Here is a 15,886-nt window from a genome sequence, read left to right on the forward strand (position 1 = left end):
CTACTTTGTGAATAGACTGTCAAGTTGATTTTACTACTTTGTGAATAGATTGTTGAGCTGATTTTATTACTTTGTAAACAGACTGTCAAGCTGATTTTATTACTTTGTGAACAGTCTGTCAAGCTGATTTTATTACTTTGTGAACAGACTGTCTAGCTAATTTTATTACTTTGTGAACAGACTGTCAAGCTGATTTTATTACTTTGTGAACAGACTGTTAAGCTGATTTTTTTACTTTGAGAATAGATTGTCATGCTGATTTTATTAATTTGTAGATTGTAAAGTTGAATTTAACTCAGGTATGTCATGTTTATTAGTTACAATAATAGCTTTTAAATATAATTACTACTGAACAACAGAGATATTGGATTATCTACCATTTAAATTAAATGTGAATAAAATCCTGCAAATTTATGTGAATGGAGGGCAAACACATTTTCCCACTCATCTTTTCATCACAAGAAATGAATTCCAATTTCAAACGCCCATATGTACAGGATTCAATGGCACTGAAGCACAATCTTCATGCTGACTAAAAGTACAGTTCTACAAATATCAATGAAAAGTTGTGGAAAACTTTAGGAAGATAAACCCTTCCAAATAAACATAAAAGTCAATTTACCTATATATCTATATGTTAATCATATAAACTGTGGAAAACTTTAGGAAGATCCATGTTGTGATACACTAACCACAGATGCATGCTGTGATACACTATCTACAGATGCATGATGTGATACACTAACCACAGATGCATGCTGTGATACACTATCTACAGATACATATTGTGATACACTATCTACAGATGCATGTTGTGATACACTATCTACAGATGCATGCTGTGATACACTATCTACAGATACATGTTGTGATACACCATCTATAGATGCATGTTGTGATACACTATCTACAGATGCATGTTGTGATACACTATCTACAGATGCATGCTGTGATACACTAAGCACAGATGTATGTTGTGATACACTCTAAAGATTCATGTTGTGATACAATATTCACAGATGCATGTTGTGATACACTATCTATTGATGCATTTTGTGATACACTCAGCACAGATGCATATTGTGATACACTAAGCACAGATGCAAGTTGTGATATACTATCTATAAATGCATGTTGTGATACACTACTGCCTGCTGCATGAGAAAATATTGCTGAATTGATATCTAACTAACTCTAGTGATATTCTAACAGATAATACAAACAAGTTTTTGAATTTGTGTCCTTAAGATGCCTAATGTTCCTCATGTATTGTTAAAGTGTTACAACACTATGGTCTTAAACTAAGTAATAGAAAGAAGCCAAACCAACAAATAATTGAACTTTCCAAGGTAAAAAATCAAAATTAATGAGAGTTTTACAGCATTATGAAATAAATCCAAAATAATCCCCAAAGTGTTCTATCACAAGTGCAAAAGAATAGTGTTCCAAATGAATTCCAAGTCTTGAATCTGCTGATGTACCAATATCTTTGAATATGCTTAAGTGCCAACAGTCTTGATCTATCACAATGACACTGTCCAAAACTTCTTTGAATGAATTTAACATTTATTACAGAATAATATTTTTGCCTAAAGTCAATGAACACTTTGTAATTGCAATGAATAATCCAAACAAATGATTCCTCTCAAATAAAATCTAAACACAACATTAAAAAGTCAGCAGACTGATATTGAAACATGAACAATACTAGGAAACAGGAACTAGGAATAATTGTTGAACTTTGTCTTTATATATATCTCCATGAATCTAAGTTGTAATACCTCCTTCATGACTTATGTCACATCACGACACACTTGACTTACTCACCCAATGGGAAATTAACCCAAACTTGTCAATAGGTTCAATATATAGAACACAAAAAGAAATAATCTATTTATAGATCACTGCAATCAAGTTATGGATGAAAAGTTAAATAAACAATGTAGATATACATAACAAAAGTCAACAAGAAAAAAATACCTCTTTTCTTTCATCTTTCCCGTGTCAATAACCCAAACAATATCGTCAATGGTGATAGATGTTTCAGCAATATTTGTTGCTATGACAATCTTCCTCATTCCCTCTGGCGGCCTCCTGAAGAAGCAGAATTTGTTCTTTTCTTACAAACCATGTTTCAAATAAAAAATGTTTCTTTGATAATACTTATCCAATCATAATACCTTAGAAGAACAAATACTACCTCACAAATCTAGCCCTCCCTTTTAAAATGTTTTAGCTAAAAAGCTAACAGCTATCTGCCCACCCAGGTGAAAGAGTAAATCTCTGCCTTGATCCTGTGATTGGTGCCAACTCCTATAAAATAGCCAGTTACTACTGGAATGGAAGGCATGTTTTCTATATAGATGTAACTGCAGGGAGACTGAGATGGTGTATGTATATTATGATTGGGTAAGTATTATCAAAGATATATATATATATATATATATATATATATATATATATATATATATATATATATATATATAACTAGAAAAAAATGACATTACACAGCCAAAATAACTTTAAAGGAGAACAGAAAAAGTGGAGGGAGATAGATCCCCTTACAATGCTGAGACCATCTCAGGTTCCCTAAGGTATGCTAGACAGCTTTTAGATAACCTGCAGAGATTCTTCCAGAACATTATCATAAGGAGGAATCCACCTCCCCCGTGACAAAAATAAGGGGGAAGTAAAACAAAGATGAGAAGGAGGAAACAGGAGTAGTTCAATATTTACATAACTCTTCAATATCCATCTCTCTCTTCCTGATCAACTCTGTAAGACCCCTATCAAAATCTGTAAATGATATTACCTCTAGTTGTATAAGCATTGATCTGTTTATTGTTTCACAGCTAATTTGTTTCTTATCTGTGTATGAATATTGTTCTGCACTGAGAACTCCCCTTTCACAGTTCAAAGGTAGTCTTGGATAATCATGCTCCAAAATAAGATTTTTTTACAAATATAAGCTCGGCTAAGTTTAACTTTCTTAATTAGCACTCCATTCACTACCAAGCCTGATTTACAATTCCTTAATTAGCACTCCATTCACTACCAAGCCTGATTTACAATTCCTTAATATCACTCCATTCACTACCAAGCCAGATTTACAATTCCTTAATTAGCACTCCATTCACTACCAAGCCAGATTTACAATTCCTTAATTAGCACTCCATTCACTACCAAGCCAGATTTACAATTCCTTAATTAGCACTCCATTCACTACCAAGCCAGATTTATAATTCCTTAATTAGCACTCAATTCACTACCAAGCCAGATTTACAATTCCTTAATGCTGCATTAGGATTTAAGTCTATTAATGCCATAGTCTTACTTTTTTAAACAGAGGTATTATGATCAAATAAATATCTTTACTTTTCAATTTCATTTTTAGATTCTTATTTTTCTTATATTTATCATAACCCACATAATCCTGCAGGGCTAAATTCTGATGAGAAAAGAAATGAAAAGTCCAGTCTGCATTTAAATTGTCTATATTATAAATTTGACTTGTCTGCCTTTTCTACATTTTGAAATACTACTGAAATGAAAGGTTCACAAGCATGCCATTTTTGTCTGTCTAGCATGTACACTGGATTCATATTTACTGCCATTTTGGGGCTCAAAATCCCTCACTGTTATCTTCATTAACACTTTTCCAGTTCCTATGATCTGATATACTTTCTAACTTCAAAAATAAATTGCCTTTAATACAATGATCATCCAGAATTTTCCAAACTAAATCATTATCTAAAGCTAAACAATGCTGGGAATCACCCATTTTGGGTCTTTTGGATTACCCGTATTATAAATGCACATTTGTTAAACTTCCTTAATGCAAGGTTCAAACTTTGACATAACGCTTGTTATTGGGCCCAATGTCCCAATCAAGATTAGTTTCACAACCATTCATATCAAACTGAAGAAACTAGATGTGTAAACAGTTAAAAAAAATGCACATTGCAACAAGTGCTATAAAATTTATACCATTTCTACAAGCGCTTTAAAAGATGAGTAAAGCTATATTCTGTACAGAGTACATATGTCATATGCGCGATTTGAAATTAATTTGTAGGAGTTCTTGTGCATCATCACTTTCCAAGTGAGTGAATTTTTACAAATTTTGCATGAATAAAACGATTGTATACCCTGGGAGCATCTCTGAACCTCACTGGAAAATAGATTCCTTATGTGGGGGAGTGACTTTGAAAAGGAAAAATATTCTCTCCTGCAAATCCACCAGAAATTGTGAACCTGTGTCCTTATGAAGCTACTGAATGACCTAGAAAGTTAACCCTTTGCATCATGGGTAATGGAATCAACTGACTGAGCTGAGAATTTTAGGATGAAAGATCTCTGATATAAAAACTGGAGAAGTATACTCAGATCTCCATCCCATGGCATGAACAATAACAGTCAAATAACAGTTTTGCTCACATACAATGTTTCAGGCAACTATCCTACCTTTGTGAGCTGAGATATAAAGCTAATTCATTGCTGTAGGGCATTTTCCAATATGTGGAACAGATACCCCATTGTATCCAGGTGAAAGTGTGTTGATATATTGTCATTCCATCTTCTGATGGCAAGAAGAGGGATGATCTCACCTGACTCAATGGCTCAGTCTTCCTTAAGTACCATTTCTGAGCTCACGCTCGGTCCTGTACATGATCTAGACATGAAAAGTTCAGAGTCTACAGGAATTATTCCCAAAGTCTGATTTCTGATTACCCATGAATGGTAGCCTGTTCCTGGCAATGAAAGCAGGGTGTCATGAGTGATACTGACCCATCTTATTGGAACTGCATGTAGATGGGTAAACCAAATGGACATGTAGTTGCTGATGCTGCCTATCATTTGCCAATGTGGTGAGGAGGCAGGACTTATATGAGAGGAGAACCAATGAAGCTCTTGAGAGTAGTTCAAATAATGTATTGTTTAGCCAGGTTTGTACACTTGTTAAATTCTACTTTAGCAAGGATTCAGTGTCACATGACAGGTGAAATCCAAAATGAACAGAAGATTCGATGTCTTTGGTTTGTCTGATATGGTTTCCTCCACATACTACTCTGGTTGTCTAGTGGTTTGAGTGTCTGCCTTGGATGTGAGAGGCCGTGGGTTCCTGGCCAAGTCATATCAAAGACTTATAAAAATGGTACTAACAGCTGCTTCACTTGGCACTCATTGTTAAGAGGTTAGTGTTAGGACTGGTTGGCCTTGTGTCAGGATAATGTGACTGAGTGGGACATCTTGCTACATGTCTGCAGTATGATGCCCCAATGCTAGACATCACTATAAACTGCCACACTGCAGACATCGTAGTAATATGACTGAAATTTTTTTAAAGCTACATTAAAAATCTGAATCACATGCACACACAAACTCTCTTCCACAATAACAAAGTGTGCCAGTGATAGTGGAATGGCAGGTTTTAATTGTGATTGGTACTAACTGTTTCTCATCCAAGAGTCATAAGAAGTTGGCTTATTGAGTTATGGAAACCTGTAGTGGTATCAAGTGTTCTGGTATCAAGTGTTCTTGTGTGAGCCATTGCCTCATATGGTTTTAAGGTGGATGGAACATCTAACTTGAGGGATTCTCCACCACTTGTTTATTCAAAACGGCAAATTTTAATATGATCCAGACATACTGATTCAGTAACTCAAGATCAAGAAATATCTTACTGATATGTCCACAACCACAGATATCTTAAAGATATGCCCACAACCACAGAGATATCTTACTGATATGCCCACAACCACAGATATCTTAATGATATGCCCACAACTATAGATATCTTACTGATATGCCCACAAGTGCAGATATCTTAAAGATATGCCCACAACCATAGATATCTTAAAGATATGCCCACAACCACAGAGATATCTTCAAACTGTAAAACAGGTAAAAACTCAAAGTTTGCTAATGAACACAGTACATGATGGAATCACAGTTCAACAAAATTCCTTGAATAACTAGGCATTGTTTCATTTCATTTACAAGCAAGCTTATGATAGACAGAAAGATGGATGGATGGGCAGAGAACATAAGCAGATATACATGTCAATATTATTTCCAGCTGAGGGCTTAAGAGTACAATCTGGTTTTTAAAATAAAACAAACCTCTTATGTTTATTAGCACCTGACTGATGGCATATTAACATCCAGAACATGTACCAAAAGTTACAAATATCAGCATTAGTGAATTTCACTTACGAAAATACTGCATGCTGTTCTTGACTGGACAGTGTAGAATGAAGTGGAATAATCCTGTATCTACCAAATAAAACAAATGAAAAATTCAAATTAAACGGGAAAAATTACCAGAACATATTTTCATATGGTTAAAAAAGCAAATGGCATGGACTTGAATCCACTGTGGCAGTTTACAATAAAGTGTGTTTTTGACATTAGTAAAGACTGTATGAATTTAAACAATGAAGACTTCTTGAAGTTAAAAAGCCTTGAAAAGCATAATTTTACAAAACATAATATATCTCAGATTGGTTAAGTATTTGCGCATATTTCTAGGGAAGTGTATGCACATTATGCCTGCCTTACTCTATATATCTTAATAATGTGCACAGGCACAACAAATTTAATCTATCTTTGTACATTCATGTATATTACTTGTGTGCTTTAGTAAAGTAGTCCCCTTCATATGGTCACCCCTTCAGCAATGAAAAGCTGGTCTTATGAAGTGGGTGGTCTCTACTGAGAGAAAAGGAAAAATGTGTCATTTCATGTCAGGCAAGGTGACCTATGATCAGAGGGTGGACTCACTTGAGAGAGGCCTCCTAAGAGGGGAGAGGCCTCTTAAGTGGGTGACCACATCAGAATCTTAAAAGGTAATTGTTACTCATCACATTGACACAAATACCAAACAATACCATTATATTACCAGGCAGACTGTACAACTGTACAGAACAATAAAGTATTCAAAATGGCCATTACCAGGCAGACTGTACAACTGTACAGAACAATAAAGTATTCAAAATGGCCATTAGGCAGGCTGTACAATTGTAAAGATAAATAAAATATTCAAAATGGTCATTACCAGGCAGACTGTACAATTAAACTGAGAAATAAAATATTCAAAATGGTCATTACAACATACAACATGGACTGTACAATTATACAGAGAAATAAAGTATTCAAATGGCCATTACAACATACCATGTGGACTACACAATTATATAGAGAAATAAATTATTCAAATGGCCATTACCAGGCAAAATATTCTAACATTTATTGTTTTCCACCAATAAATATTCAAAATATTTGCATTTGAGACCAAAATCATATGCCCCAACCACACCCTCTAATACACTCACACTCACACACACACACACACGAATTAAGCATAATTACTATTATTCTGCGACACTGGCACTTCAATGAAGGAATGGAAAAATCAAGCAAGGTGAATGAAATGAAATTTCACAAGTTTAATATGGAAAGTCCCTCATTTTTAAGGTCCAGTTTCCTCTCATAAAATCAAGACAGTTCAGTCAATTATTTTGTGTAGCACATGCAATGCTTCAGCTCTACAAAAGTTAGGACAAGTTTGACAAGTTTTACAAAAGTTAGGACAAGTTTGGCATTGGTCCAAATAAGAGGGACAAAAGGATGGAACTAAAAGAAACAGAAGATTTCTATTTGTAAAGAACTGCAGTCCAAAAGCAATAATTCCTAAAAAATCAAAATATTTTTTTTCATGCCATGAAAGTCTAATTAAGTCATCTACATCTGAATGCAAACATGGATGCTAAATATACATTTGTCTACTTAAAATGGTATTTGCTCAGCTGTGTTAACAGGGTTTTTGCCCAAAAGCACTTGTGTCCACAATTTTCAAAAATGTATAAAACAAAACGAAAATTAGCTGTAATGTCCTGATAATCTAATCAGGACACTTAAATACAAATATGTCTACCAAATTATGCCTCTTCACCCAAACTGATGTTTGCTGAATTGTGCTTACAAGGTTGTAATAAAAATGTTAAAGTCCAAATGTTAAAGAATCTGTAAAGAAATAATAACTGAAAAACAATCACCAGAATCTAGTCAAATCTTTGAACCCATCCAAGCATGTAAATATCAGATTTAGTATGGTTTGGCTCAACAGCTTTTAGCTACCTTCCTTACACGAAAATAGGATGAACAGACACATGGATGGCCAGTCAAAATCAATATGATTCTATAAATGTTCCAACGAAATGATTACCAAAATAAATGCTACAGTGATACAATTACCACAATAAATGTTCCAGTGATACAATTACTGAAATAAATGTTTCAGTGACACAATTACTGAAATAAATGTTCCAGAAAAACAATTGCCAAATAAATGTTCCACTGACATGGTTACCACAATAAATGTTCCAATGCCACAATTACCACAATAAATGTTCCAATACCATGACTACCAAAATAAATGTTCCAATGACATGATTACCAAAATAAATATTCCAATGACAAAATTACCAAAATAAATTTTCTAATGACAAGATTACCAAAATAAATGTTCTAATGACATGATTACCACAATAAATGTTCCAATGACATGATTACCACAATATATGTTATAATGACAAGATTACAAAAATCAATGGTTACCCTTTGTTTGGGGGCACTAGCCATGATGAAATCAATGGTTACCCTTCATTTTGGGGCACTAGCCTTGCTGAAATCAATGGTTATCCTTTGTTTTGAAGCACTAGCCACGCTGAAATCAATGGTTAACCACTGTTTTGGGGCACTAGCCATGCTGAAATCAATGGTTACTCTTTGTTTTGGGGCACTAGCCATGCTGAAATCAATGGTTACTCTTTGTTTTGGGGCATTAGCCATGATGAAAACAATGATTACCCTTTGTTTTGGGGCACTAGCTTTGCTGAAATCAATGGTTCTCCTTTGTTTTGGGGCACTAGCCATGCTGAAATCAATGGTTACTCTTTGTTTTGGGGCACTAGCCATTATGAAATAAATGGTTACCCTTTGTTTTGGGGCACTAGCCTTGCTGAAATCAATGGTTTTCCTTTGTTTTAGGACACTAGTCTTGCTGAAATAAATGGTTTTCCTTTGTTTTAGGACACTAGTCTTGCTGAAATAAATGGTTACCCTTCTTTTAGGACACTAGCATTGCTGAAATCAATGGTTACCCTTTGTTTTGGGGCACTAGCCTTGCTGAAATAAATGGTTACCCTTTGTTTTAAGACACTATCCTTGCTGAAATCAATGGTTAACCACTGTTTTGTGACACTAGCCATGCTGAAATCAATGGTTACCCTTTGTCTTGGGGCATGGACAGTACCCTTGTTGAAATCAATGGTTACCCTTTGTTTTGGGGCACTAGACTTTCTGAAATGAATGATTATATTTCACTACTGCCACCATTAGCCTTGCTGAAATCAAAGGCTACATTTCACTACTGCCACATCACTCATTTCAGCCCTGCTGCTTATTTTTGCCATAGCAGACCATATCAACTTTATTGTCCAAAGACATCTGATACCAGGCTACTTACTTACTCTAAACTACTGACCTCCAATGGGGTAGAATGAATAGCAACCAATAATGGTTATCACCCATCATGGGTTGGCACTAAAATACACCCAAGTTTACTGGGGATCATCTAAACCCTCTTAAAGATAAAATTTAAACAATCAATAAAGTTATGAAAAACTAATCTTTTTGCAAACCTGTACCAACTGAAATCATCCATACTTTAAATTATTCTTCCACATTGCATTTGTTTAGTAGACCTTTTGATTCCCCATTTCTGAAACTTTGTTCATGAGCAATACTTCTGAAACAGATAATCAGTCTAGAAATACCAGGCAACACTAATACCATCGAACAACTGACAATAATAGCTAAGCTAAATTAAAACAGGTATTCAGGGCACTGATACAGCTTGACTACTTTATCCATTTCTAAAAGAAAAATGATAAATGAATAAGAAAAGTTGCATTTCCTTTGTTTTAACTGCTTCTATGAAGAAATGTAATCATTAGCATTCAGAATTACTCAGCTAGGTTTAAATAAACAGCCATGTACTTTCCTTTCAACTCACTTTGCTTTGTTCCGATGAAATCCAAACTTTTTATTTGCCTGCAGCATGTCATATAAGGTCTGAATCTCTGCATAACCTGGCAGAAATATGAGGATGGCACCAGCTTCTGGAAACTGATGGATCAAAGAATTAAATGATTCTGTATTGTGAGTAGTTATATATAAATGAAAAATTCTGAAAAAATGTCTTTAATGATTTCTAATTATTTTAGATAATTCTTATTTGCATTAAATATCATGTAAACTAGAGTTTATGTAGACATTGTCATATATCATGTACATACTATACTGATATAAACCAGAGTTTATCAAAGCATTGTAAATCATGTAAACACTATACTGATATAAACAAGAGTTTATCAAGGCATTGTCATATATCATGTACATACTATACTGATATGAACTAGAGTTTATCAAGCATTGTAAATCATGTACACACTATACTGATATAAACTAGAGTTTATCAAGGCATTGTCATATATCATGTACATACTATACTGATATAAACTAGAGTTTATCAAGGCACTGTAAATCATGTACACACTATACTGATATAAACAAGAGTTTATCAAGGCATTGTAAATCATGTACACACTATACTGATATAAACTAGAGTTTATCAAGGCACTGTAAATCATGTACATACTATACTGATATGAACTAGAGTTTATCAAGCATTGTAAATCATGTACACACTATACTGATATAAACTAGAGTTTATCAAGGCATTGTCATATATCATGTACACACTATCTCTGATATAAACTAGAGTTTATCAAAGAACTGTCATATATCATGTACACACTATACTGATATGAACTAGAGTTTATCAAGGCACTGTCATATATCATGTACATACTATCTCTGATATAAACTAGAGTTTATCAAGGAACTGTCATATATCATGTACACACTATACTGATATAAACTAGAGTTTATCAAGGCACTGTCAAATATCATGTACATACTATACTGATATAAACAAGAGTTTATCAAAGCATTGTAAATCATGTAAACACTATACTGATATAAACTAGAGTTTATCAAGGCATTGTCATATATCATGTACATACTATACTGATATAAACTAGAGTTTATCAAGGCATTGTAAATCATGTAAACACTATACTGATATAAACTAGAGTTTATCAAGCATTGTAAATCATGTAAACACTATACTGATATCAACTAGAGTTTATGTAGACATTGTCATATATCATGTAAACACTAAACTGATATAAACTAGAGTTTATCAAGGCATTGTCATATATCATGTAAACACTATACTGATATAAACTAGAGTTTATCAAGGAACTGTCAAATATCATGTACATACTATACTGATATAAACTAGAGTTTATCAAGGCATTGTCATATATCATGTACATACTATACTGATATAAACAAGAGTTTATCAAGCATTGTAAATCATGTAAACACTATACTGATATAAACTAGAGTTTATGTAGACATTGTCATATATAATGTACACACTATACTGATATGAACTAGAGTTTATCAAGGCATTGTCATATATCATGTACATACTATACTGATATAAACAAGAGTTTATCAAGCATTGTAAATCATGTAAACACTATACTGATATGAACTAGAGTTTATCAAGCCATTGTCATATATCATGTACATACTATACTGATATAAACTAGAGTTTATCAAGCCATTCTAAATCATGTAAATACTATACTGATATAAACTAGAGTTTATCAAGGCATTGTAAATCATGTACACACTATACTGATATAAACAAGAGTTTATCAAGCATTGTAAATCATGTAAACACTATACTGATATAAACTAGAGTTTATGTAGACATTGTCATATAGCATGTACAGACTATACTGATATGAACTAGAGTTTATCAAGCCATTGTCATATATCATGTACATACTATACTGATATAAACTAGAGTTTATCAAGCCATTCTAAATCATGTAAATACTATACTGATATAAACTAGAGTTTATCAAGGCATTGTAAATCATGTAAACACTATACTGATATAAACTAGAGTTTATCAAGGCATTGTAAATCATGTACACACTATACTGATATAAACTAGAGTTTATCAAGGCACTGTAAATCATGTACATACTATACTGATATAAACTAGAGTTTATGTAGACATTGTCATATATCATGTACATACTATACTGATATAAACTCTAGTTTATGTAGACATTGTCATATATCATGTACATACTATACTGATATAAACTAGAGTTTATCAAGGCATTGTCATATATCATGTACACACTATACTGATATGAACTAGAGTTTATCAAGGAACTGTCATATATCATGTAGATACTATACTGATATAAACTAGAGTTTATGTAGACATTGTCATATACAATGTACATACTATACTGATATAAACGAGTTTATCAAGCATTGTAAATCATGTAAACACTATACTGATTTAACAAGAGTTTATCAAGGCATTGTCATATATCATGTATACACTATACTGATATGAACTAGAGTTTATCAAGCCATTGTCATATATCATGTAGATACTATACTTATATGAACTAGAGTTTATCAAGCCATTGTCATATATCATGTACATACTACACTATATAAACTAGAGTTTATCAAGGCATTGTAAATCATGTAAACACTATACTGATATAAACAAGAGTTTATCAAGGCATTGTCATATATCATGTACACACTATACTGATATGAACAAGAGTTTATCAAGGAACTGTCATATATCATGTACACACTATACTGATATAAACTAGAGTTTATCAAGGAACTGTCATATATCATGTACACACTATACTGATATAAACTAGAGTTTATCAAGGAACTGTCATATATCATGTACACACTATACTGATATGAACTAGAGTTTATCAAGGAACTGTCATATATCATGTACACATTATACTGATATAAACTAGAGTTTATCAAGCCATTGTAAATCATGTACACACTATACTGATATAAACAAGAGTTTATCAAGGCATTGTCATATATCATGTACACACTATACTGATGTGAACTAGAGTTTATCAAGGAACTGTCATATATCATGTACACACTATACTGATATGAACTAGAGTTTATCAAGCCACTGTAAATCATGTAAACACTATTGATATAAACTAGAGTTTATGTAGACATTGTAATTCAAGTACACACTATACTGATATAAACTAGAGTTTATGTAGACATTGTAATTCATGTACACACTATACTGACATAAACTAGAGTTTAACATGACTTGTAAATCATGCAAACACTATACTGATATAAACCAGAGTTTATGTAGACATTGTATATCATGCAAACACTGTATTGACACAAACTAGAGTTTATCAAGATATTGTCAGTACATTATGTAAGCACTATACTGATACAAACCAGAGTTTATCAAGATATTGTCAGTATAAAATGTAAACACTATATTAATACAAACCAGAGTTAACCAAGACATTGCCAGTACATTATGTAAACACTACTGATACAAACTAGAGTTAACCAAGACAATGTCAATCATGTAAACACTGTATTGATACAAACCAGAGTTAACCAAGACATTGTCAGTACATTATGTAAACACTATACCGACACAAACTAGAGCTTACCAAGACACTGTCATATATCATGTAAATACTACACTGATACAAACTAGACTTTGACAAGACACTGCCAGCATATTATGTAAATACTTCAATGGTGTAAATTAGAGTTTACCAGAGATATGGGTTTGCAAAAAGCCCTTTAAGTGTTTTTAAACAAAAATGTATTCCTCATTAATGCCTTCATTCATAAACATAAAGAGTTAATTCAAATATTAATTTATTTTAGAAACTAACACATTATTAAAATATAAATGATAAAACTTTCTAAATTTTCTGAAATTGTTCAAACAGGAATTACCTCATCATCTGGATGTTTTTCCTGGACTATCCATTCTAGCAACTCCACTATCAGATCATAGTTGATTTTTGTATGATCCATAAATGCCATGTTCTTCACTGTTGCTTTACTGTATTCTACAAAAATAATAATACATCATCTTACCTTTTTGTACATATATTGCATTTTTCAGTTGCCTGGGTTTGACCCTCTCTAACTTCAACCAAAGGCTTGAAGGCTAAAGATCAGATTGGCTCAGGAAGACCAGCTAAGACCAGATTGGATCAAGAAAGATAACTAGGACCACCATGGGTTGGGAAGGCTAGTAAAGACCAGATTGGGTAGGGCAGGCTAACTAAGACCAGACTGAGCAGGCAGGCTAACTAAAACCAGACTGGGCAGGGAAGGCAAAGTAAGAACAGATTGGGTCAAGAAGGCTAACGAAGAAAAGATTGGGCTGGGAAGACTATCTAAGATCAGATTGGGTCAGGAAGGCTAACTAAGACCAGATTGGGTCAAGAAGGCTAACTAAGACCAGATTGAGTCAGGAAGGCTAAGACCAGATTGGGTCAGGAAGGCTAACTAAGACCAGATTAGGTCAGGAAGGCTAACTAAGACCAGATTGGGTCAGGAAGGCTAAGACCAGATTAGGTCAGGAAGGCTAGCTAAGACCAGATTGGGTCAGGAAAGATAACCAGGACCACCTTGGGCTGGGAAGACTATCTAAAACCAGCTTGGGTCAGGAAGGCTAGCTAAGACCAGATTGGGTCAGGAAGGCTAAGACCAGATAGGGATGTGAAGGCTATTTAAGAAATTATTGGGTTGGGAAGGCTAGCTAAGACCAGATTGGGTCAGGAAGGCTAACAAAGACTATATTGGGTAGGGCAGGCTAACTAAGGCCAGATTAAGTTTAGAAGGCTACACTAATATCATTTCCAGTTAACAATTATTTTATCATTGAAATTAAGAACTACAAAAAAGGTGATAAGAATTTATTTTTCCATTGAAATTTGATCATAAATGTAAGTGTCTTTTAAAAAGCTTGCTCTCATGACAAGCCATAGGTCTGTAGGTCTAAGTCACCTTGTGAAATTAAGGTTTTGCAAAGAAAACAGTTCCTAAATTATTTACTACTGTTCAATTCAAATCATTACAAACTATTTTTTTCAAAATCAATACTTAAAACAGTGTGCTTAAATTTAACTCGCACATAATTACCATGGTTTATTCTCCGACACTACTTATATAAATTCCGCTGAACATGAAGTCTTTTTTTAAAGACAGATGTATGAATTAGATCCATACAAAATATGAGGTAGGTCTACTACAAAGTTCTCATTTCAGGGTCAGCATTAGAAAGTGGGGTAGTCTGATGTAATTACTTATTCACTTCAATGTACAGAGAAAGATAAGCTGACTTGTCCATTCAAACATAATGAAGACCCTTCCCCAGTTTTTACACTGAATACTATGACATCACTGCTCCTATCAATTAAATGAATTAAATAAAAAAAAAGAAAGAGTGTTTATGTCGTATATGCATCAGGATTTTCCCCATAAATTGTTCAAGCTAATGAGGTATGTGTGAAACAAGTTCTTAAGTTGTTCAAATGCAGACCACTGCTAAAGAGAAGAGAACAACTATTCAGGTTTCTAATTTTTAATATAGTATCATAAAAATACTAACAGGTGTAAAAAAAAAAAAGAATTAAAAAAAAAAGAAATTCTGAAATGCCCGAATGAAAATTAAGTTCTGTAGAAATAGTCTACAAGTTGTAACCAAGCTATTAAAAAAAGAAACTTTAAAGTATGAAATTTTCTATATATAGAATTTTGAAAAAATATATATTTATGTGAGGAGACATAGGAATTATAAATTTTTTATTAGCCAGCATCATTTTTTGTTTGTTGTAGT

At 33.3% G+C, this 15,886-nt stretch overlaps 1 protein-coding gene across 2 annotated transcripts in view; it reads right to left on the minus strand.

The window, feature by feature from the left end:
* The window catches only part of LOC149805317 (putative ATP-dependent RNA helicase DHX57), a 113,593-nt gene that overhangs the window by 60,341 nt on the left and 37,366 nt on the right, over nt 1-15,886 (minus strand). For both annotated transcript variants that reach the window (XM_089949227.1, XM_089949228.1), the window contains exons 11-14: nt 13,993-14,108; nt 10,079-10,191; nt 6,217-6,276; nt 1,981-2,094 (exon numbers count right to left, since the gene is read on the minus strand). In XM_089949227.1, the coding sequence (XP_089805353.1) occupies nt 1,981-2,094; nt 6,217-6,276; nt 10,079-10,191; nt 13,993-14,108 (403 nt within the window). The remainder of the gene's footprint in view (nt 1-1,980; nt 2,095-6,216; nt 6,277-10,078; nt 10,192-13,992; nt 14,109-15,886) is intronic.

Source organism: Sinohyriopsis cumingii, chromosome 2 (genome assembly GCF_028554795.1).
Source record: "Sinohyriopsis cumingii isolate HCF-2022 chromosome 2, ASM2855479v2, whole genome shotgun sequence".
NCBI lineage: Eukaryota > Metazoa > Mollusca > Bivalvia > Unionida > Unionidae > Sinohyriopsis > Sinohyriopsis cumingii.